Source organism: Danio aesculapii, chromosome 5 (genome assembly GCF_903798145.1).
Source record: "Danio aesculapii chromosome 5, fDanAes4.1, whole genome shotgun sequence".
Classification (NCBI taxonomy): Eukaryota; Metazoa; Chordata; class Actinopteri; order Cypriniformes; family Danionidae; genus Danio; species Danio aesculapii.
Genome location: NC_079439.1, coordinates 3,780,730 through 3,807,229, shown reverse-complemented (window position 1 = coordinate 3,807,229; position 26,500 = coordinate 3,780,730). Strand labels below are relative to the sequence as shown.

The window sequence follows — 26,500 nt, the reverse complement described above, 5'->3', positions numbered from 1 at the left end:
TATCGCAGCAGAATGGAGAGATTTAAATGGACATATTGTGGATGTGCGTTTGGACATATTGTGCATATCAACATGCAACATTCCTTCTGCAGGCTGACCACTCCCTGCATGTTTCAGCCTACCCTGATAAACATGCAAAATGTCTAGTATTTATTATTATATATTGTGCGCACTTCTGAAACGAAAGTTTGTGTGTGAGAGATAAATGAACAGAACATTGTGGCTCATCTTGAGTGTGTATGTTTATTTATTTTTATAGCTTATTTTATAGCTTAACTGCCAGGAACAGCTATGCAAAGTATGCAAATATAAAGTAGCCTATTTTGAGGTTTTATTGTGGCAGTTGGTTAAATATTAACATAATAATAATAATAATAATAATAATAATAATAATAATAAGTAATAATTAGTAGGCTATTGATAAAGCAAGTTATTCTGTTCATGGCTGTGACGACGTCCTGCAAGCATAATAGAGAGAGAGAATAGCTGGGGAGGATCACGTCAGTTTTAGGAAATTAATAAATTTATTTAAGCTAATTTATAATAAGCTTAATTAATCTTTTTTTTTCATTGGCCACACGTTACTCTCTGTGTGTGCGGTAGGCTATTTATGACCCAGATGTGTGCTTTTTTGCAAATTCTGTACTATAAAATTGGTCTTAAAGGGCCCATAGTTGACCTCTTTTTTATGATGTAATATTAATATTATGGTTCTTCTGAGTGTGCCAGTTTAGGTTCAGTTTAAAACACAATTCAGATTTGTTTATTATAATGTGTTAAAAAGTGTCATGTTGGGGGCGTGTCCACAGCTCGCTGATTTAGGGGTGTGTTGCTTCACATGTAAATTAGTTTCGGCTTCCCGCCAACGTAACAAGGGGGCGGGGCCATGAGCTCACCCGCTCTGCGTTTACAACAGAGTCTGACAGGCAGACAGAGAAAAAGCTGGAGTGAGATGATCAGCATTCAGTCGTACATGTACGACTCTGACACAGACCAAGCAGAGAGTACAAAATCATTTGTGTCTTTGTACAGTTTTACAATCAATATCAATATATACAATCAATTACAATCGCCTGTCAATCAATATTGGTGGGCGGGGGGACCGCTCTCCTACGTAAAGTTGCGGTCGGTCTGAAAACCGCTCCAATTGGCCCACCGTTTTTTATGTTGTTAATTTGAAAAAAAAGGACTGGGTGTGCTTATATCACCCCAATATGACGGTATACACCATACATGCACATATGGCTGTCCAAACAGCTTGAAAAGTTGATTTTTTACCATAGGTGCCCTTTAAACTATGTGTGGTATTATAAAAGTCTTAAAAAGTGAAACACTTAGAAACACTGGTGGTGGATGAGGAGATCCCCCCTCCCACCCCCCTCTATGTGTAAAGCGCTTTGAGTGCCCAGAAAAGCGCTATATAAATGTAAGGAATTATTATTATTAACTATGCAGATACCCTGAATATAGTTTCCTAGATTATTCACATATTAGATGGCTTATAGAATAACCAATTAGCATGATGTTATATACTGTAATATTGTCAAGAGCTTGGTTTTCAGTTATGACATTCATTCATGACCACAAAATCTGATGAACATTTACGTGATTTTCCATTGCATTCTTTGTGAAAACATCAGCGTGTTCTTACCATCCGCTGGTGTTGTGGTTGTAGTTGTTGCAGTTGTAGTTGTAGTTATTGAAGGCTTGTCTGTTATCCCTACAAAGTCCCTTCCCATTGCCACAAAATCCATAGGCGCTGAAAGAAAGAAAGCACAATGAATAAATGAATAACTTAAACTTACAGTATTTAGTTACAAACATATTTTGTTTCACTATTGTTTATTATGACTATACATACTGCGTAAAGCATTTCGTTGCCTTGTACTTGTACATGTATGATGACAACAAATTGAATCTAATCTAAAGAGTAAAAAATAAAGCAAAACCGTATCAAATGTGACATAATGCAACTGAAAGTGGTGTCAGAAAAATTACCGGCAACACTTTAGTTTAGGTCACATTTCTACTTTTAACTACTGACTTCTGTTATCAAGTTATTAACTGTTCGCTTGTATTATGATCTTGTTCTGCATCCCTAATCCTGCCTAAAACCTACACCCAGCTACTACCTTACTAACTATTAATAAACTGCTAATTAGTAGTTTATTAAGCTGGTGTTAGTTAATAGTTTGTTCATACCGTGAATTGTGACCTAAACTAATGCCGAGTTCAGACTGCATGCTTTTAGCTCTGATTTTGACTCGCTGACAGGTTTTGAGAAAGCGCAGACAAATGCCTGAAATCACAGGCAAATCGGTGCTTGTTCAGTGACAAATCAAATACATGATCTGAGGGAATCGCCGACGAGTCGCCGATGCCTGTGAGATATTTGGCATGCTGAATATTTGGAGCTGTCGGCGATTCAAATCATGTGTGAAATGAGTTCTGATTGAAAATAACATCTGCGATCACCTACAGCCAATGAGAGAGCAGTATTCACTAGTGTGGGTACCTGCAGGCCAGCGGGAGGGTGGGGGTGAAGTTAAAAGCGCTCATTTTCAGTTGATTTGGACCCAAGAAATGGAGGAAACACTAGTGGAAATTTGGCAGGAGCACTGTGTCTGTTTGACATGTCATCTGAGCAATATTACAACCGGGTCAAAAAGAAAGTTGAGGAGAAATTGCTAATTCTCTTCAAACCCAGGTGAGCAAATATGTACATTTTCTACCCCATTAAAGGCTTATTTCTCATTATGTAGTTAATGACAAAACATATACTACGTGTTTTTGGTTGTGAGACGTAGTTTGGATGAAGTTGTCGGCAATTCTTCCTTCACTGAAAAAAATTATTCAAAGATGATTGCTTGGATTTACGTTATGTTGAGTGGTTGTAAACAATTTATTTGGGCTGAATTTAAACAAACAAATTAAGTTGAACATTATTAAATTTAATTTGTTTAAATTCAACACAAATAAATTGTTTGTAACAGTTTTGCATGCAACACTTCTTTCAGTGTATTGTAAAACATTTGCCCATGCCCCCTGTCGCCAGTCCATCGTGCAGTGTAAACAAAGCAGTGACAAAACACTAGCTGTCACAGTCACCGCTGGTTTGCACATAAGAACTACAAATCTGCTTGTAAATGGACTACATATTCAGTCATGCCACACACACACTCACACCTGCTCCAAGTCTCTACTGATTACACTCGCACCACCTGAGGATCGTCAAAGACTGATTACAAACACTATTTAAGCAGCACACACACTCATTAGCCGCATTTCCACTATCGGGCCAGTGCGAGCCAGGGCTTTAATCGGGCCAGGCCGAGCCAATAGCCCGGGAGGTTGAGAAATGAGGCCGAAATCATGTCGCGTTTCCACTGTCGGGCTAGTTGCTCGCAGCGCGTCACGCAAACACCGCCCCCAGAACGTCCCCCGAATCAAACGTCACACAACCCGTCCACTTCAGCGGGAACAAAAAACTCAAATTATAACCACAAACACAACCTGGCATCACTACGAGAGCTGGAAGATGGAGAACACCAAAGCGATTGCTTTTTTACTGTTTGTGGTCTGTTGGTGTAAGGCCAGACAGCGATCCCTGGATAAGGACATTCGAGTTCGGCGGCATTTACTTCGAACACCGATTTTGGCTGCAAGGCGAGTGAGTTGATCAAGCGCGATAGCAAAACAAATGTAAGGGAAGAAAGCATCTTGTCTCCTCTTTACCTGACAGAAAAACTCCGCCTTTGTACGTAACCCCGCCCCGAAGCCCCAGTTGGCCCTCCTTGGCCCAAGGTATTCGGCGGGCCGAAAAAGGCCGGACGCTGGCCCCAAGGAAGCCCCGCTTTGGCCCGATTACGCCCCGGAAGTGATAGTGGAAACGCGACTGGCCTTGGCTCGCTCGCTTTAGGCGCGATAGTGGAAACGCGGCTATTCACATTGCTGAGTCTTGTTTTCTGTAAAGTGACAATTCAACGTGTTCTCCTAGTCTTGTTTCTCCATGTTTTGATCTTCGCCTTGTTTACCTAGTTCTCCCTGTCTGCCGCCTGCCTTCCGACCTCTCGCCTGTTACATTTGACCACGATTCTGGATTGCCTTTATACATCTGTTTGCACCTGTGTTGACCTTTGCTTGCCTGACTTTGATTAAACCTGCACGTGGATCCAAACCTTAGTTGTCTGTGTCACTCCCCGTGTTACACTAGCCCAGATAGTCATGCAGTGTGAAAACATCTGTGACACGATTACTTTTAAAATCATGCAGTCTGAACTCGGCATTAAGTGTTACCAAATGATCTTGTCTTTAATTTGAATTAAAAGTACTGGAAGTTGCGAGACTTTTATTTCAGTATGTTGATGTGCTTCCAACTGAAATGAAATATTGAGAAGGGGCGGTGCTTTCTTTAGCATATCATTCCCTCATAGCAAACTAAAGGTAAGAGAGGGTATTAATATACATTTGCTATGGAAAACCTTAAAAAAATACCACCACTCTTAATGCGGAAGCAAATGGTCAAATTTGATTGAAGATTACCAAAACAAACGAATGTTTTCAGTGGATTAACTTGCATGGAGTAATTATTATTTACTTTAAGCATAACAGTGTGAGGAAACTCAAGCCAACACAGGGAGAACATGCAAACTCCACACAGAAATGCCAACTGACTCCGCCAGGACTCGAACCAGCAACCTTCTTGCTGTGAGGCGACAGTAAGCCACTGTATTACCCACAATGCTTGTTAGCAGATAAGTATTGTCTAAAAGAAAAGTATTGTCTAAAACCTACAAGCAGTGTACTAGCAGTGAAAATAGATTCTGCACCAGAGTAATTTAGTCGCTCTGAGCGCTGATATTTTTTAATAGTTTGTGTTTATTTAAGTGTTTGGCTCTCCTCTTAAATGCTCATCTATTAGACACACGCATGCATATATGTATGTGTTAGTGATGCACGTGGCCTGAGCGGAGGTTGCGTTTCCCTGCGGCTCGGAGCTGATGATGATGTGCTCTGACGGCACGCTTTATTTTTCATGGAGACACGGCCGACTGTCTTTGGAGGAGGCTCAGAAACCTGCTGATGCTGATCTTGAATCAGTTTTGGGATTTTTATTTTTATTTGTGATGGTGAATGATAGGAAAGAGACAGGAACCAAATAAATATGAACCTGATGTTAGTTTGTACTGTATGAGTTGGAGAACATTGGATGATGTGGTGTGTGTGTAGTACAAATATACGTAGTTATCAGCGACACAAAGTTTGTACATATAAGAAGTGTTTTTTGCTGTATAAAATACATTACGCCTATGGAGTGTCCCCGTAAACCATGTATACAAGTGTCTGTGTACAGGTTTATGTAGTTTACAGGGATGCAAAGTTGTGTAATGACATGGGTATGACTTATTTGTGCTTATTTGTACATATAATAAGTGTTTTTTTACTGTATAGAATACATTACGCCTATGGAGTGTCCCCGTAAACCATGTATACAAGTGTCTGCTAAATGACTAAATGTAAATGTAAATGTCTGTGTACAGGTTTCTGTAGTTTACAGGGATACAAAGTTGTATAATGACATGGGTATGTCTTATTTGTGCTTATTTGTACATATAATAAGTGTTTTTTTTATTGTATAAAATACATTACGCCTATGGAGTGTCCCCATAAACCATGTATACAAGTGTCTGTGTACAGGTTTCTGTAGTTTACAGGGATACAAAGTTGTATAATGACATGGGTATGACTTATTTGTGCCTATTTGTACATATAATAAGTGTATTAATTGTATAAAATACATTACACCTATGGAGTGTCCCCATAAACCATGTACACAAGTGTCTGTGTACAGGTTTATGTAGCTTACAGGGACATAAAGTTGTATAATGACATGGGTATGACTTATTTGTGGTTATTTGTACATATAATAAGTGTTTTTTTTACTGTATAAAATACATTACGCCTATGGAGTGTCCCCGTAAACCATGTATACAAGTGTCTGTGTACAGGTTTATGTAGTTTACAGGGATACAAAGTTGTATAATGACATGGGTATGACTTATTTGTGCCTATTTGTACATATAATAAGTGTATTTATTGTATAAAATACATTACACCTATGGAGTGTCCCCATAAACCATGTACACAAGTGTCTGTGTACAGGTTTATGTAGCTTACAGGGACACAAAGTTGTATAATGACATGGGTATGACTTATTTGTGCATATTTGTACATATAATAAGTGTTTTTTTACTGTATAAAATACATTACGCCTATGGAGTGTCCCCGTAAACCATGTATACAAGTGTCTGCTAAATGACTAAATGTATATGTAAATGTCTGTGTACAAGTTTCTGTAGTTTACAGGGATACAAAGTTGTATAATGACATGGGTATGACTTATTTGTGCTTATTTGTACATATAATAAGTGTATTTTTTATTGTATAAAATACATTACGCCTATGGAGTGTCCCCGTAAACCATGTATACAAGTGTCTGTGTACAGGTTTCTGTAGTTTACAGGGATACAAAGTTGTATAATGACATGGGTATGTCTTATTTGTGCTTATTTGCACATATAATAAGTGTTTTTTATTGTATAAAATACATTACGCCTATGGAGTGTCCCCGTAAACCATGTATACAAGTGTCTGTGTACAGGTTTCTGTAGTTTACAGGGATACAAAGTTGTATAATGACATGGGTATGACTTATTTGTGGTTATTTGTACATATAATAAGTGTTTTTTTACTGTATAAAATACATTACGCCTATGGAGTGTCCCTGTAAACCATGTATACAAGTGTCTGTGTACAGGTTAATGTAGTTTACAGGGATACAAAGTTTTGTAATGACATGGGTATGACTTATTTGTGGTTATTTGTACATATAATAAGTGTTTTTTTATTGTATAAAATACATTACGCCTATGGAGTGTCCCCGTAAACCATGTATACAAGTGTCTGTGTACAGGTTTATGTAGTTTACAGGGATACAAAGTTGTATAATGACATGGGTATGACCTATTTGTGCTTATTTGTACATATAATAAGTGTTTTTTTACTGTATAAAATACATTACGCCTATGGAGTGTCCCCGTAAACCATGTATACAAGTGTCTGCTAAATGACTAAATGTAAATGTAAATGTCTGTGTACAAGTTTCTGTAGTTTACAGGGATACAAAGTTGTATAATGACATGGGTATGACTTATTTGTGCTTATTTGTACATATAATAAGTGTTTTTTTTTATTGTATAAAATACATTACGCCTATGGAGTGTCCCCGTAAACCATGTATACAAGTGTCTGTGTACAGGTTTCTGTAGTTTACAGGGATACAAAGTTGTATAATGACATGGGTATGACTTATTTGTGGTTATTTGTACATATAATAAGTGTTTTTTTACTGTATAAAATACATTACGCCTATGGAGTGTCCCTGTAAACCATGTATACAAGTGTCTGTGTACAGGTTAATGTAGTTTACAGGGATACAAAGTTGTGTAATGACATGGGTATGACTTATTTGTGATTATTTGTACATATAATAAGTGTTTTTTTTTATTGTATAAAATACATTACGCCTATGGAGTGTCCCCGTAAACCATGTATACAAGTGTCTGTGTACAGGTTTATGTAGTTTACAGGGATACAAAGTTGTATAATGACATGGGTATGACTTATTTGTGCCTATTTGTACATATAATAAGTGTTTTTTTACTGTATAAAATACATTACGCCTATGGAGTGTCCCCGTAAACCATGTATACAAGTGTCTGTGTACAGGTTTATGTAGTTTACAGGGACACAAAGTTGTATAATGACATGGGTATGACTTATTTGTGCTTATTTGTACATATAATAAGTGTTTTTTTACTGTATAAAATACATTACGCCTATGGAGTGTCCCCTTAAACCATGTATACAAGTGTCTGTGTACAGGTTGCTGTAGTTTACAGGGACACAAAGTTGTATAATGACATGGGTTTGACTTATTTGTGGTTATTTGTACATATAATAAGTGTATTTATTGTATAAAATACATTTCACCTATGGAGTGTCCCCGTAAACCATGTACACAAGTGTCTGTACAGGTTTATGTAGTTTACAGGGACACAAAGTTGTATAATGACATGGGTTTGACTTATTTGTGCTTATTTGTACATATAATAAGTGTATTTATTGTATAAAATACATTACACCTATGGAGTGTCCCCGTAAACCATGTACACAAGTGTCTTTACAGGTTTATGTAGTTTACAGGGACACAAAGTTGTATAATAACATGGGTTTGACTTATTTGTGCTTATTTGTACATATAATAAGTGTATTTATTGTATAGATTGTAATTTTATTGTATAAAATACATAACGCCTATAGAGTGTCCCTGTAACGCCCCATTTACACGAGGCATCAGCTTCAACGCTTCCCATGCACTTTGAATGGGTGACATCAGGCGCTGCCGAACTGCATAGTAGATCCATCGGCGCCGCTTCAGAGGCGTTGCTCACTGCAAAATTTGGGACTTACTCAACTTTTCAAGGGCCGATCGAAGTGTCAACCAATCAGATCGCTGTATGCAAATACACCAGCTCATGCAGTGGCCTATTGCTGACTAATTCCATTGGCTGATGCTGCTATGACGATCGCATCAGCCCCAACTTCAGACACGCCCTCTGTCAAGATTTGACGGTGAAGCCCCATGTGAATGGGCCGTGAGCCACGTATAAAAGTGTCTGTGTACAGGTTTATGTAGTTTACAGGGACACAAAGTTGTATAATGACATGGGTATGACTCATTTGTACTCTATTTAGGGGGTTTACAAGGACATACTTCGTGTGCTTGCAATTCAAAATGCTTAAGAATCATACTTAACAGGACTTTTGACATTTAAAATTTGCCACAGATTTCCTGTGAGGGTTGAGTTTAGGGGTATGCTCATATAATAAGTGGTTTTTACTGTATAAAATACATTATATCTGAGGAGTGTCCCTGTAAACCATGTATACAAGTGTCTGTGTGTGATTTATTTTTATTTGTAATGGTGAATGATAGGATTTCAAAAAGACAGGGGCCAAATTAATATGACAATGGTTGTTAGTTTGTATGTGTTATATTGAATATTGGAGGAATAGTAAAAGATGAAGTGTGTACATGTTTATGTCATCACGACTATGGAGAGTCTCTTTAAACCATGTATACATGTCTGCGTGTTAGTTTTTTTTTTTGTTTGTTTATTTATTAATTTATTTTGTAATGGTGAATGAGAGACGGTGTGATGAACCCGGAGTGAGTGAAATGAACCCGGAGCGGGTCCACTACGAGGTGTGAGATGTCCAGTGCAAAAATGTACACACAAAGTTGTATAATGACATTGGTATGACTTATTTGTACTCTATAGGTGGTTTACAGGTACATACGTTGTGTGGTTGTAATTCAAAATGCTTTAAAATCATACTTTAAAAAGATCATACTCATCTTTTGACATTTAAAATTTGCCCCAGGTTTCCTGTGAGGGTTGTGTTTGGGGATAGGTCATGAGCCTGGGTTGATTAAATACATTGCACCTATGGAGAGTCCCTGTAAACCATGTATATAGGAGTGTGTGTGTGTACTTTCAGAGTGAATAAATACTGGGATTGTTAATGAATGAATTTCATGAATGACAGCGAAGGACTGACAGGGAACCTGAAAGCCTGTAAGCAGAGAATGACCTTTGAATGAATGTTTGTTACATTCATAATGTCTTCTAAATATTTCTACAATATATGTGACCCTGGGCCACAAAATCTTCTTATGTTGCGCAGGCTTTTCATTTTTTAGCAAAAGCCAAAAAGACATTGTATGGGGCATTTTCTACTGTAAAATATATATATATATATATATATATATATATATATATATATATATATATATATATATATATATATATATATATATATATATATATATATAATTTTTAATTGGTAAAATGCATTTTGAACAACTTTAAAAGTGTATTTCTCTGTATTTAGATTTTTTTTTTTGCACACTCAGATTCCAAGTTTCAAATACTGTAACCATTCTTCCAAACCATACACCAATAAAAAACAAAAAATATAAAAATCTGTCTCTCTATCATATCTCTGTCTAAGTGAAAATGCATGGTTGTATGACCAAAATGATCTGTTTCTGACATAACTTAATGAATGATTTATATAATGTGTTTTGTGTAAATCTTATGACATTTGTTTTATTTATTAAATTAAATTCTTTCTGCATTGTAGCTTGGTACGGTAATCTGAGTTTGTCAAAGAAGAAAGGCTGAGTAGCGATGTGAAGGTGGCAGACAAGATTATCCAGCCTGATCTCAGGAGAAAACGTAAGTATTTTACGTTTTGTCAGTTTAGCGGCTAATTCGTACGAGTTCAGTCGTACGAAATTGTACGATTTTAAAAAGGAGGCGTGGCACCTAACCCCACCCCTAAACCCAACCGTCATTGGGGGATGAGCAAATCGTACTAAATTGTACGAATTAGATTTAAGAAGTAGCAACTAAATCAAAAAGTTACGAATTGCCGTGAGATTGTGTTGGATTATCAGTTTTAACCAAACTAGTCCAATGGTAATTTACTATAATTATGTTTTAAAGAGAGCTCAGGGTATCCTATGCACCCCGGATCACCTATTGTACTCCGTGTTTCAGCTGCTGCCATCAGGACGTCGTTTTAGAGTTCCTATTTGCAGGACAAATACAATTAGAAATTCTTAGGCCCTTAGGTTATTAAATGAGTCCAGCGGGGAGGGAGATGCACCTAAAATATGATGTCTTGTATGTTGTGTTGTAATATTTTGGGAATGTGTATATGGAACTTCGCCTGTGTTACGGCACCTTGCTGCAATTTAATTCCCTTAATCAGGATAATGAATTTGAGTCTGAGTCTCTTGTTTTGAACAATAATAGTAATAATTATTTTTGTCATGCATTTCCGATATTTTGCATGCCTAATCCTACATGCTTTCAATAAATCTGTAATGTAAGTAATATTTGCTCTTTCTCTTACATGCACAGATGACTCCAGCGTCCTCGTAATGTCCGCAGTTATGCTGTCCCCAGCCCAGATTGAAGCAGTCGCTCAGCTTCTGCTCGCTGCCGTTACAGTCCACATTGTCCAGCAGGATTGGACCAGAGCCGTAGCCGAAGAAAGCCAGAGATTTGGCAGCGAGGGCCGGGCCGCACCCCATCTGCTTGCAGACCACCTGAGCGTTGTCCATATCCCAGTCATCATCACACACCGTTCCCCAGATGGTGAAGTACAGCACCTCCACTCTGCCCTGACAACTGTCCTGACCGTTCACCAGACGAATACTAGGCTTCTCTGAAATAAACCATAGATGAAGAATAATGAATAATTTGGCCATGCGGTTGATCAAAAATATAGCTAAACATACAAAAAAGCTGTAACACTTTACTTAAAGGGGTGTTCATAAGACTGTCATGAAACCTTTATAATCATGACATGAAAATTCAGCTCTGCATCACAAGAAGAAATAGGAAATAGGAAATATATTCAACTGTAAAACACTACACTACCTGACAAAAGTCTTGTGGCTTTTCCAAGGTTTAGGAACAGCAAATAATAACTGGACTTCTAGTTGATCATTTGGGATCAGAAGTGGCTTATATGAAAGGCAAAGACCTCTAGATGACGCGTATTTGAGCACAATAAAATCTGATCATGCCTTGATTATTAATGATTTGATTAGGACAGTAAGGTCTGACTCTGCTTAGTCAAAAGTATCATCACTGAACCTTCAATAATGTCCAGTATAGAATATGTGGTCATGCTGCAGTGGAAACAGAATGAATATTGTGTCTGACTCCATCATGAGCTTGGAGGACTGCATCCATACATCTCTGCAATGACTCAAATCACTGATTAATAAAGTCATCTGGAATGGCAAAGAAAGCCTTCTTGCAGGACTCCCAGAGTTCATCAAGACTCTTTGTGTTCATCTTCAATGCCTCCTCTTTCATCTTACCCCAGACATGCTCAATAATATTCATGTCTGGTGACTGGGCTGGCCAATCCTGGAGCATCTTGACCTTGCTTTCAGGAGCTTTGATGTGGAGGCTGAAGTATGAGAAGGAGCGCTATCCTGCTAGAGAATTTGCCCTTTCCTGTGGTTTGTAATGTAATGAGCAGCACAAATGTCTTGATACCTCAGGCTGTTGATGTTGATCATCCACTCTGCAGATCTCTCGCACGCCCCCATACTGAATATAACCCCAAACCATGATTTCTCCTTCACCAAACTTGACTGATTTCTATGAGAGTTGGCTCCATGCTGGTTTCAGTAGGTCTTCTGCAGTATTGGTGATGATTGGGTTCAACAGATGGGAAAAATCTCCCTTCTGCCACTCTTCCAATTGATCAACTAGAAGTCAAGTTATTATTTGCTGCTCTTAAAACTGAGATCCTTGACAAGACTTGTCGGGTAATGTATATAATATTTCATAGGATTGTTTTTTTTGGTAACACTTTACTTGAAGGGGTGTTTGTAACAATGCTATGAAACCTTCATTATGAGGACACTACACATGTCATGAATGTGTATGAGATTTTATGCATGCTAATGACAACTATTATTAAGTGTCATTCCCTCAGTTTACACATTTTAAATGCAAAGATGACATTGTTTATTACGACAACTTGACATAAATACATCACAATCTGCTTTATTTTTGCCAGTGACATTAGCAAGACAACAAAACTTGTCATAAAGCTGTCATGAACATGATCATCATGATGCATTATAATTGTCATGAATATTTTTCTGCTCTGGTTTTAAGTGGAACAAACTGTATTTGTCATTCAAATGTCTCATTAAAGTGTCATAACATCAAAAGAAAATCGTCACACTGCCACTTTAGCTCTCAAAAGTCTTTATTATAAGTGAAGTTTCATAAACTAATTTGGAGAGGAGCACGTGATATGATTGAGCACGTCTGGTCACTCATCTGTAATCAGTAATAATCCAATCAGAGTGATCCTAGTTTACTATAAATGGATAATTTTCTCCCTACTGCTCTATCTTCATTTGGAAGAATCCCCCCTTCCACCCCATCTCCTCCTTTTCCGCCCTTTTCTAAAGAGGGAGCTCTCGAGACCTACCTGATCTCGGATCTCCTGATATGCTTATAGACCGGGCCGGAGCCCTGGGCTCAAATATCTCCGAGCTCAGGGTTTTCTCTCGGGACAGCATGCCAAATCTGCTTTAAACGCCAAGCATATCTAAGTGGGAACTCTTGAAATCACAAAGTTTCGAGCGACATGGTCTTCATCAGGTGTGAGTTATATTAAAGACTTTTGAGAGCTAAAGTGGCAGTGTGACGATTTTCTTTCGATTTTTTTTTGCTACAATGTTTATTTTTGATCGAGCGCTTGCCTTCGAGATTTTTTAGATATGCGCACATTTCTGTTTTTCATTAAAGTGTAATAACATTAATATTTTATGACATTTCAATTACAAATTCAGCTTGTGCCACTGTAGATGAGGCAAAAAAAATATTGTTATAAGGTTCATGACAGTGTCTCGTCATGATTATAAAGGTTTAATGACAGTCTTATAACACCCCGGGTCAGAAACTGCTAATTAATGGATTGTTTTTTACAATATATTGTATGTTGTTTATTTTATCTCTCTATCTATCCAGTTCTCTATCTATCTGTATTTATATGTCAATTTAGATATGCATTTATTTATTTATTTATTTATTTATTTATTCTGACTGTCAGAATAACTTGTGTGTGAATATCTGCAAATGTGTAAACGTTTGTGTTTTGTTTATGCATCTTTTTCCTTTGTTATACTTATTTAATTGCACAGTGGTTGGATATTGAAATGACCAGTGCATGCTTTTTAATGAGCTTCAAATGTCCTCATTACCTTTGGTGGTTGATGCAGTAGTCGTCACTGTGGTTGTCATTTCAGTAGCTGCCACTGGCATGTCTGTCACTGAAGGAAATACAGAAAACTTGAAATGAGCAGCAAATCACGCCCTCTGCTGGTGCTGTGAGGGATTTATTACGCAGGACTGTCCTGCAGTTTGTGACAGATGGCCTGTTCACTACAGCACACAGTTAATGGCCAAGCGGATGGTCAGACGCAGCAGTTAATAACAATAAATCGGCTGTTAATTCAAGCGTGCATTATTGAAAATAGCAGGTGAAGTTACTGTCCCTATGTAGTGTATAGGCAGCGTTTATACCTGCTGTGCTTTCTGGAATGAGGAATCCCCTGCCTGCAGTATCTGTGTTTATATCCGGCATCATGGTGGAGCTTGAACCTGCCATATGAGAGAGAAAGTGAGATCTACAACACTGTAAAAAATAAATTATTGATTGGATTTACTGACATTTGTAAGTGATTGCAAACAGTTTAAATGGGCTCAATTTAAACAATTAAAGTTGAACATTACTACATTTCATTTGTTTGTTTAAATTCAGCCCATATAAATTGTTTGGAACCACTTACCTTACAAAAATCAGTATCCTGAAAAAATTCAGCATCCTGAAACCACAATAAAAATACCATTTTAGATTAAAAGTAAATGAGTGTAGATCAGGGATGGGCAAACTCGATCCTGGAGGGCCGGTCTCCTGCATAGTTTTGCTCCAACCCTAATCAAACACACCTGCTTGTAGCTTTCTAGTGATCTTGAAGACACTAATTAGGGTGTTCAGGTGTGTTTGAGTAGTGTTGGAGCAAAACTCTGCAGGGACACCGGCCCTCGAGGATCGAGTTTGCCCATGCCTGGTGTAGATGCATGTATGTTGTGATTTGGATTTTGGAATAATATATATCATATATTTGATGATCTTTGAATCACGACAATGAATAATATTACAAACATATATTTTAATAGAAAAGAGTTCTTTAAAATAGAAATAGTATATCATAATATTTCTGTTTATACTGTATTTTTGATCAATTTCATAAGAAAAGACCCAAAAATGTATACTTATACTTAAGTGATATTTAACGGATTAAGGAAACTTTCACAATTTTTCCTGTAATATTTTTTTTGTTTCTTATGTTTTATTTAGGCTAGAATAAAATATTTAAAAAAATATTTTAAGGTCAATGTTATTAGCCCCTTTAAGCAATATTTGTTTTGGATTTTCACCAGAACAAACCACTGTTAAACAATGACTTGCCTAATTACCCTAATTAACCTAGTTAAGCCTTTAAATGTCCCTTAAAGCTGAATACAGAAAATCTTCTGTCTCGCTACAATCCAACTCGCTCTTTAAGGTCTCAAAACTCAGGGCTTCTGGTAGTACCTAGAATAGCAAAGTCGAGTAAAGGAGGTCGAGCCTTCTCATTTATAGCTCCTAAACTCTGGAATAGCCTTCCTGATAACGTCCGAGGCTCAGACACACTCTCCCAATTCAAAACTAGATTAAAGAACTATCTGTTCAGTAAAGCATACACTTAGTGCACCACTTAAGGGGCTTCCACACAGGTTATGCATCTTGTTGATATACACTATGAACAGCAGCTACGCTAATTATTTTCTTTATTCTCCATTTCCACCTGGGGATACTCTTCCCGAGGCCCTCAGACTATGCAGAGTCACTGATTCGATCCAAGACCAACGACGAGATGATCCCAAGGTTTCCATATCCTGGACCAGGCCGTATCCTGAGCAGCTACTGTGATGGTCATGGAGGAGTGGAGAACATGAGACTGATTCCTGTGACGCTCCAGAGACAGACGAGTCTTCGCTGAGGCCAGCTTCCAGCCTCCGCCACTGAGACTGCAGCTCTGCACAAGACGTTTGGCCAGCGGAGAAATTAAAATGGTCGTGCCCAACTGAGGCTGGTTTCTCTCAAGGTTTTTTTTTCTTCACTTCCGCCAATTAGTGAAGTTTTTTTTCCCTCTCCGCTGTCGCCACTGGCTTGCATGGTTCAGGATCTGTAGAGCTGCGCATCGTTGGATTTGCTCTTCAATATTTGGACTCTCAGTAGTGATTTTAAACCACACTGAACTGAGCTAAACTGAACTGAACTTAAACACTGAAAACTGAACTACACTGTTCCTATTTACTATGAGCTTTTATGTGAAGCTGCTTTGACACAATCTACATTGTATAAACGCTATACAAATAAAGGTGAATTGAACAAACCACTGTTATACAATGACTTGCCTAATTACCCTAATTAACCTAGTTAAGCCTTTAAATGTCCCTTAAAGCTGAATACTAGTATTCCAAAGAATATCTAGTCAAATATTATTAATATTTTTATAATATTTAATCAAATCTTTCTGTTAAACAGAAATTACTGTTAAAAATATACAGGAGGGCTAATAATTTTGACTTCAACTGTGTGTATATTTATATTATATATATAATTTATTTGAGGATCTTTGAGTCCTACAAGGGCTAACAATTCAGGAGGGCTAATAATTTTGACTTTGACTTATGTATATTTATATTATATATATAATTTATTTGAGGATCTTTGAATCACAGTTAAAAATAACATTTTAAACATTTATTTTACAAGAATTTAGTTGTAAATTAATTTTATATTTTTTTAAAAATAGAAAATAAATAATATATCATAATATTACAGTGTTTATTGTATTAATTATCAAATAAATTATTGAAATGAAACAATAAAGAAAACATTGGCAAAATCAAAGCAATTTTACTAGTGTTATAGAATGTATGTGTTGTTTTGATATGTAATTTGTGCACTTTAATCAACATTTAATTATCATATAGGAGAAATGGTCGTTCCCAACAGAGCCTGGTTTCTCTTGAGGTTTTTCCCTTCACTTTGGTCAATTGATTCAATTCAATTCACCTTTATTTCTGCAGCACTTTTACAATGTAGATTGTGTCAAAGCAGCTTCACATAGAAGATCATAGTGAATTGAAACCGTGTTAGTCCAGTTTTCAGTGTTTAAGTTCAGTTTAGCTCAGTTCAGTGTGGTTTAATATTCACTACTGAGAGTCCAAATACTGAAGAGCAAATCCAACGATGCACAATTGGTGAGGTTTTTTCCTAGCCACTGGCTGGCTTGGTTTGGGACTTGTAGAGCTGCGCATCGATGGATTTGCTCTTCAGTGTTTGGACTCTCAGCAATGAAAATTAAACCACACTGAACTAAACTAATCTGAACTTCAACTCTGAAAACTGGACTGACACTGTTTCAATTTATCAGAACTTCTATGTGAAGCTGCTTTGACACAATCTACATTGTAAAAGCGCTATACAAATAAAGATGAATAGAATTGAATATAGATAAGTAAAACAAAACACACACTATCTCTGTTTAGGCCTTCAGAATTGATCCGACTGTAGGTGGAATAGCAGTGAAGCGCACCTGAGCAGATGACGCCGGCGTCCTCATGGTGTCCACAGTTATTGACTCCCCACCCGAGGCTGTAGCAGGAGGCAAGGCTGCTCTCCTGCCCATTACAGTTCACGTTGTCCAGCAGAATCCGGCCTGTGCCGTAGCCGAAGTAAGCATTTGTAGGAGCGCCGACCGCTGACCCGCAGCTGACCTGTTGACACACGACTGTGGCATCTGCCATGCTCCAGTCATCATCACACACCGTCCCCCAGTTTCCCTGATAGTAGACCTCCACCCGGCCCTGACAGCGGTCCGCCGTCCCCGCCAGACGAACTGATCCATCTCCTACACACACAAAGAAGGTCAGTCTGGGCTTTTTTGGGAGTAAATATTTCTGCGATAGCCTCAACTCAGGCTACACAATATATGGTTTCAGCATCGATATCCCAATGTGCACATCTGCAGTAATCACATACCGCAAGATATGTTGAGTCTACTCTGGATTAAAGTTGACCAGGAGCCACAGAATTGTATTTAATTACTGTATTTATATTTATAAATATATGTTAATATAATAATATGCAGTGGCGGAGTAGGTAGTGCAGTTGCCTCACAGCAAGAAGGTCGCTGGTTCGAGCCTCGGCTGAGTCAGTTGGCATATCTGTGTGGAGTTTGCATGTTCTCCCTGCGTTTGCGTGTTGTTCCTCCGGGTGCTCCGGTTTCCCCCACAGTCCAAAGACGTGGTACAGGTGAATTGGGTAAGCTAAATTGTCCGTAGTGTATGAGTGTGTGAATAAGTGTGTATGGGTGTTTCCCAGTGAAGTGTTGCAGCTGGAAGGGCATCCGCCCCTAAAACATATGCTGGATAAGTTGGTGGTTCATTCCGCTGTGGCGACCCCTGATTATTAAAGGGACTAAGCAGACAAGAAAATGAATGAATGAATAATAATATGCAAATGTGATATCCACAACATTCATTAATTTTCCTTCAGATTAGTCCCTTATTCATCAGGGGTCGCCACAGCAGAATGAACTGCCAACTTATCCAGCATATGTTTTACGTAGCGGATGCCCTTCCAGCCGCAACCCAGTACTGGGAAACACCCATACACACTCTCATTCACCCACACTCATACACTACGGTCAATTTGGTTCAAGCAATTCCCCTATAGCGCATGTGTTTGGACTGTGGGGGAAACCAGAGCACCCGGAGGAACAACACGGCAACACAGGGAGAACATGCACACTCCACACAGAAATGACAACTGGCCCAGCTGGGACTCGAACTAGCGACCTTCTTTTGTTATGAGGCGACAGTGCAAACCATTGAGCCACCCTGCTGCCCCATATCCACATGACATGTTTTAAAGTGCCCCTATTGTGCTTTTTCTGATTGAGTTTTATTTGTGTGCAGTGTTTATTATAGAGCTGAAGTATAAATTATTATTATTTCCCAAGTGATGTTTAACTGTGCAAGGCTTTCGATTTTTTTCTTCAGGTAAGAATTTTATTTTATTTTATTTTATTTTATTTTATTTTATTTTATTTTATTTTAGTCATTTTTAATCGGTTTTTAATCATTTTTGTTTATTTCTTATGCTTTATTTTATGTTTCTCTTATTCATGTACTGTATATGTTTTGGAATATGTATTGCATATATATATATATATAAATCTGGGCGACCCCCGATCATACCTGTCAACCCTCCTGTTTTCCCGTGATTCTCCCGTATTTTACAGTTCTATCCCGCTGTCATCCCGTAAAGGTATTTTCCCATATTTCTCCCGTATTTTTCATCTATCTGTGAAGAGCCAATCCTCCCTTTATGCAACCCATACCGCCGAACCACCAGGGGCCGCCCCTCGGTCTTAAATGTGAATCTGTTCTGTGCTTTCATTTCATTTAGGCATGAAAACACTTTGAAATAAACATAAAAACGGCGCGATTCATTTCCTTTTCATTACAGGCGCCGTTGCCCCTATGCAATCCTAAAAACAGTCATGTACCGATGTATGACTGTCAGCTGATGCGCTCCATAGTGATGAATAAATCCCTATCACTGTTTCCCAAGCGGATTCTGTACACACGCGATTTGATCTGGAGCTCATGTGGACACTGGGTTTTGGGTGCGTGTTTGAACAGACATATACACCTCATCATCATAATAATAATGATAATAATGGCGGTTCATTCCGCTGTGGCGACACCAGATTAATAAAGGGACTACGCTGAAAAGAAAATGAATGAATAAATGAATAATAATAACAACATCTAGATATGTAGATCTTGTTGGGTTTCCTTTTAAACACAACACATTTTGTCTTAAATGAGCATAAACAGTTAGGAAAGCAGTCAAACACTTTCATTATAGATCTGTGCATTTTTAAAGTGACACCTCTGTTATTTAATGTATACAGAATGTTTAAATTATACAGTGAAGAAAAGATGGAGATTTAATAACTTGATTCAATTTCTTTATAATAATCATTTTAATGAGCTGAACTGTTGGCTATTTATATGTCAGCTTTTTCTAACGTATACTAATTATATCTCTTGTAAATAATAATAATAAAAACGTAAAAACAATTATCCCTTATTTTCACATGTTGACAGGTATACCCCAGATTAATAAAGGGACTAAGCTGAAAAGAAAATGAATGAATGAATATATATATATATATATATAATCCAAAACAATGCAAAATGACTAAAAATTGAAATGAACAAAAATAATACATTTGTAAATAATTTCAAATAATGATAAAACTTAAATCTCAATGTTATAAAAATGTAGAAAATTGACTAAAATGGTTTTGATTCAGGTAATAATATACTACTACACGTTTTAAGTAAGGAAAAGGATCTTAAAATTTTGACTTTACAGGTCATTCACTATATAAAGTATATCATACAAGTCTTAATGTGCTGGATAGTATATATATATATATATATATATATATATATATATATATATATATATATATATATATATATATATATATATATATATATATATAATATATTGTAGAATAAAGTAAATAATTTTAAAAATATTTTCATTTCTTTACCAATAAAATAAACAATACTGTATGCACAGTAGTGTGAAAAAGTGTTTACCCCCTTATTGATTTCTTATTTTTAAAATTTGTTTGATGATTTTAAAGAATAAAGTGTGACAAACATGCCAAAAAAAAAGAAATCTGGAGGAGTAAAACATTTTCACACCACTGTATATGTATATGACAGTGAAAATATTATTAGTTTTAAACTAGCACAATAAAGTCAATATAATATTCACTTTTGAAAAAATCACCAACATATTATGAAGACGTTACTTGCCATTTTTTCCATGTCAATCAATCAGAACATTATTTCTTTGCAATATAATTTTAATTCACAATAAATAAGCTGTTTAAAATTGCTTGCCAATATTATGAAAATTGCTTTCAATTACAGAACTCAAGTCTAAGTAAAGCTTTAAAACCAGTGCTGGCCAAAAAAGATTAATTACATCCAAAATAAAAGTTGGTTTTGACATAATACATGTTTGTGTGCTGTGCATTTTTATTATATGTATATAAATACACACGTGCATGCATATATTTGAAAAAAAAAAAAATATATATATATATATTTAGATATAAAATGTATATGTACATGATACATGAATTACATGTACATTTAAACATATTTATATACGAAAATTGTTTTGTATAGTTTAGTGTCTATCACATACACTTAATAAATAAATAAATAAATATAAAAATATATAGAATATATAATTCACACACATATATATTATGAAAAGACTTTTATTTTGGATGTGATTAATCTTAATTAATCTTTGCCTAGTGCTGATTATTAAAACTTGAAGGTGTTATCCTCTGTATATATTGTAAGAGTTTATATAAAATGTGCAACTCACTTAATCCAGAGCTCAGAGGGGTTGGTGTGGTGGGTGCCACTCGCAGTTCAACTACATTATTGCCTGTAAAACACAAACCATGAGTGAATCTTTAAACTATTAACTAGATAATGCAAATTAAACACATGCATAGTTAATTATCACCAGATATTCAACTTCAGTGTTGTAAAAGTAAATCAGTGCGTGTTTATATAGCTGTAATATTTTTATTAAGTGGCCTTAATTACTATGCACTTACATCAGAAAATGAGTACAATGTACGTATTGCATTCATATAGTATTGCACAACACTTCTCGTGCTCTTGAAGAGGGATACGGTTAGGTTAGGGCAGTGTTTCCCAACCCTGTTCCTGGAGGCACACCAACAGTACATATTTTGGATGTCTCCATTATCTGACCCATTCATTTCAGGTGTTGGAGTCTCTTCTGACGTTATGATAAGATGATTCAGGTGTGTTTGATTAGGGAGAGGTTGAAAATGTGGACTGTTGGTGTGCCTTCAGGAACAGGGTTGGGAAACACTGGGTTAGGGGGTATGGGTAGGTTTAAGTTTTTAAGGGTTAAGGCAATGGATGGGTCAACAGCTATGTTTCCATCCATCTATTTTTATGTACATTTTGGATATGCGCATAAGAGCATGGTTGAGAAAACTGCCAAGATGTGCATTAAAGTTTGATAAAAAATGTGGATAAACTACGATGGAAACACTTTTACTGAACAAATTCCTGTATGCGCATTAAAAAAGTCATGTGATTTTGGTATACGAGATCACGTGGTGATAAAAATATGTGTGTGAATGAACAAACCAGCAGGCTGAGCACACTGTAACACATCTGAAATGTTGTTTTGGTCATTATAAAATGGCGTAACCGTTTCAGTATGAGTGTTATTATACTCTCCAGAATAGTCAAGAGTGTCTTTGCTCCATGTCTCATGCCTTCAAACGCCACCACGCGTTCATTGCGTGTCACCATTGTCTTCTGAGGCACAAGTAATTTATTAAATAAAGAAAAGATTGACGCAGCTTCTCCGACCGCAGCAAATTCTGTTTTTACTTTTGATATTTGGCGCCAGTTAATCAGGAAGTGACGAATTTGTTCTCTTTGACTCATTGGCGCTGCTTTATTCGCACGTCTTTTGTGCAATAATCCAGTTGTGCGCATACATTTAATTCACATTTTTGGATGGAAACACAGCTTGGGTTATTATAAATGTAATTACAGATGTAATAACAATAACACTTACAGAAAAAACACATCTTTAAAGAAGAAAAAAATCTTTGATCCCAAGTGTGTTCTTGAGCATTTATCAGTGTTTGTACATAATCAAGAAATCCCTCAGGTACAGTCATACAAGTATTTGGGAATTTACATAGACGGGTCTCTAACATGGGACACTCACGTAAACTGGATCTGTGAAAAGCTTCACCTAAGACTGTATTTTCTACGAAGGTTATGGTTTTATGGTGTTGATAAGAAAATTATGTACTTATTTTATCAAGCTGTATTTGAAAGTGTTATCAGGTATGCTCTATCTACATGGTATGGCAATCTTTCTGTAAATCTGAAATCAAAAAATTTCAATGTTATCAGAATTGCTACAAGACTAATAGGATCTGAAACTTTTACTAGTATACAAACACTCTACGAGCAATGCACTCTGAATGAAGCGAAAAGAATTTTAAGTAACCCATCTCATGTACTCTTTCCATTTTACAATCTTTCACCTTCTCGTAGAAGATACAGAGCTTTCGGCTGGAAGCGGAACAGACTGAAGAACTCTTTTATTCCAGTGTCAATCAGACTGTTGAACACTGATCGATAGTGCATATAATTCTTTTGCGTGTTGACTTATTTTTAATTGTTATTATTGTCAGAACCTGCTGATGTGCTGTGTGAGTCCACAGAAAAATTCCCCTTGAGGGACAATAAAGTATACAAACAAACATACATGTACATGAAATAAAATGTCAGTGTTAATATTAAAGACTATAGAATACACAAGACGTGTCTCTCGTATAGAGTTAAATGTCAATATGCCGAATAAAGACCCGCTTACTTGTAGAGGAGCCAATCATCGATCGATATAGACTGACGTTTCTCCAGCGGACAAGCTCCAGTGTTGCCAACTTAGCGACTTTTCAGACCCCCTCAGCGACAAATTTTCAAAAGAGCGACAAATCTAGCGACATTTTTGTGTGTTACTGGAGATTTTTATAGACTCTCATGTGTCCATACTGTATCGTCCCTGCTCTTCTCAATGAACTGCATGTGATGCCGTCGGCCCCTCCCCCGCATCAGAGTACCGACAGGCAGCCCAGTACTCGTACAGCAGTCTCTGATGATTTAGCACCGGGAGTGTGAGGTATTTCCCTTGTACAGTCAAACCGATCTGCTTTTCCTTTATTTTAACTATTGAATTCGACCGTTTATTCTTTTCTTGTTCACAATCACTGTTATTTTAGTGACAGTTTCGGAACTTGTCTGAGTTTATTACATCGGAGAGATTACTGCAAATTCACTACACATCTATATTGATGTACTGTATTCAAACAGCCATACATTTAGTTAAATTGACATGCATGTATAAAGTGTAGTGCAAATATAAATACCCCTTTATTAACCGTAGGCTGTTAAACAAACAGAAACGGTAGAGCGTGATGACCTAAGTAAAATGCTAATTGAAGTATGATGTAATCTAGCGACATTTAGTGTCTTCAGGCAGAGCTTAGCGCCTTTTCATCGAAAATTGTTGGCAACACTGGCTTGGACCAGACATGTGCTTTTATGACAGTTTGGTGGTCAACAAACACACTGGGCTCTCAGTGAATAGTTGCTTCACAGACATAAGAAATATATCTACATAAAGCTCGAAATCTCTACTTTTTCAAATGAGCCAACTGCACCTAAAAACAAGGGCTTTTAGGTTTTGTATGAACTGTATGAACGCAAGGTACAGTCCGTCCTGTCAAACGCACATCACATGACAGCAACCACTCAAACGCCCACAAACTAGTAAACAAAGAGTTGCTGTCATTCCTGGAGGAGATTCACTATCAAGACCAAGTTGTGGATTACTTCAAGAAGAGCAGCGCGATCAGACAAAGCATTATCCAAAGGTTGATAATGTGTAGAATGGGCATAAATGAGGTTGGTGTCGTGATCTCGTTCTGTTCAAGTGTGCATGCGCATTAGCTCGGGCAACCTGAAAAAATACAGATTTAGTTTGATTCAAATGTTTAATAACTAAACTTATGATATGGCTCTTGTTTAACTTTATTGGTGATTCCAAACATGTAATGTAATCATAAGCTTGGCTAACAGTTTTGGAGAATTTGATGTTTCCCCATTCAGACAGAATACCCGAGCATATTGCCCGAGAGATGCTAAGATGGCCATCGAGTGAAATGACTTCCCTTAAAGGGACTTTGGTAATATCCTAGTAGGCCATTTTCATCAGCTCCACATACCTCTACATGTGACGGCAACATCTTCATAATGGTAGCAGTTATGAACGCCCCATCCCTGATTCCCACACTGACTCAAGTCCATCTCTCTTCCTTTACAGTCCACATTGTCCAGCAGGATTGGACCGGAGCCCTGGCCGAACCTGGAGCTGCTCCCGACGGCAATGGCCACACCGCAGTCCAGCTGTCTGCAGACCACATTGGAGTCCACCATGTCCCAGTCATCATCACACACCGTCCCCCATGTACCGTTATGCAGGACCTCCACACGACCCTCACACTGGGATTTACCGTTGACCAGCCGCACTGAAGAACAAACAGCAGGTCAGGGTTAAGAAAATCTCAAATGAATGAGTGTGTATGGATGTTTCCCAGTACTGGGTTGCAGATGGAAGGGCATACAGTGTTTAGAACATATGCTGGATAAGTTGATGGTTCGTTCCGCTGTGGCGAACCCTGATGAATAAAGGGACTAAACTGTAGGAACATAAATGAATGAATGAATGAATGAATGAATGAATGAATGAATGAATGAATGAACGAATGAACGAACGAACGAATGAATGAATGAATGAATGACATGGACCATATACTTTATTATATCGTTTAATTTTCTGCACATTTAAAAAGATTCTGTATAGATTTCTCATTTGATTCTCATTTCTCCCGAGAAGATTGTGAGTGGGTGCGTAAAGTTGGATAGTTCTAGTTTGAACTTGGACTTTAAAAAAAAGGAAACATGAAGACAATGGGCTCTATTTGGACGATCCATGCGCAAAGCGCAGGCCGCAAACGCATTAAAGGCGTGTCAGAATCCACTTTTGCAATTTAAGGACAGAAAAATCCGTTGCGCATGGTCTAACAGGGTTGAGCTTATTCTCTTAATGAGTTCTGGGTGTGTTTTGAGAATAAACCAATCAGAGTCTCATCTCCCATTCCCTTTAAGAGTCAGTTGTGTCGTGACATGATGCATTTGCTATTTACATGGCAGACTTTATAAGTGTAAAAACTGAACGCTTCACAAGCAATACAACAGTTAAACAGAGCATCTGCAGTGTGAGAATGAGAGATGAGCCTCCTCATTATTTACTTTCACTTTCACTCTCGTTGATAGCAAAACATGTTGTATGCACAGACATCCATTAGCCTATACATCATTAATTTTGTTTGTTGAGCGCAAAGATTTGTTTCAAAACTATTTCTAAATTTAGTTCTAATTTCCAGCAAATGAATAAATGAACAATAATAATGAAGTGTGGTCAAACCACTGAGTTATATCCAAATACACATGCTGTGCCGATCCCGTCTAAAACCTGACAAGTGGGCAAATCTAAGCTTGTTTTTGATAAACAAATATAAATATGCATATAATGATATGCCCCCCGAGATAAAGGCATGAAAGTATGGTTTTTATATTGATGTAGGCTAGAAAATATTATTTTTTGTAATATTTTAATCCTTTATATTTATATCCTATATATCCTCAATATTTTAATTCTTTTTCATTTGTAAAGATATTTGCGTATTGCTGTACACCCTGTGTGAATTAAGCAATGTGTTAGCGAGGCGCACAACTACAAAAAACGTCAAAATGACTCTTGTGCCGAGCTCCGGGTGTATGATAGGGCCCAATGTGTTGACCTATATTTCCCAATAGAGTCTAGCTGCAGATTTGCACTTGCACTTTCAGACTTGCACTCTCGGACTTGCACTCTCTTTTTATTATTATTATTATTATTATTATTATTATTATTA

At 37.2% G+C, this 26,500-nt stretch overlaps 1 protein-coding gene across 1 annotated transcript in view; it reads right to left on the bottom strand.

Moving 5' to 3' along the window:
• Positions 1–26,500, bottom strand: part of LOC130228791 (scavenger receptor cysteine-rich domain-containing group B protein) — a 65,880-nt gene that overhangs the window by 4,755 nt on the left and 34,625 nt on the right. Inside the window, exons 5-11 of the mRNA XM_056457232.1 lie at positions 24,749–25,051; positions 21,280–21,342; positions 17,384–17,698; positions 14,256–14,333; positions 13,934–14,002; positions 11,047–11,361; positions 1,652–1,759 (exon numbers count right to left, since the gene is read on the bottom strand). Of these exons, the coding sequence (XP_056313207.1) occupies positions 1,652–1,759; positions 11,047–11,361; positions 13,934–14,002; positions 14,256–14,333; positions 17,384–17,698; positions 21,280–21,342; positions 24,749–25,051 (1,251 nt within the window). The remainder of the gene's footprint in view (positions 1–1,651; positions 1,760–11,046; positions 11,362–13,933; positions 14,003–14,255; positions 14,334–17,383; positions 17,699–21,279; positions 21,343–24,748; positions 25,052–26,500) is intronic.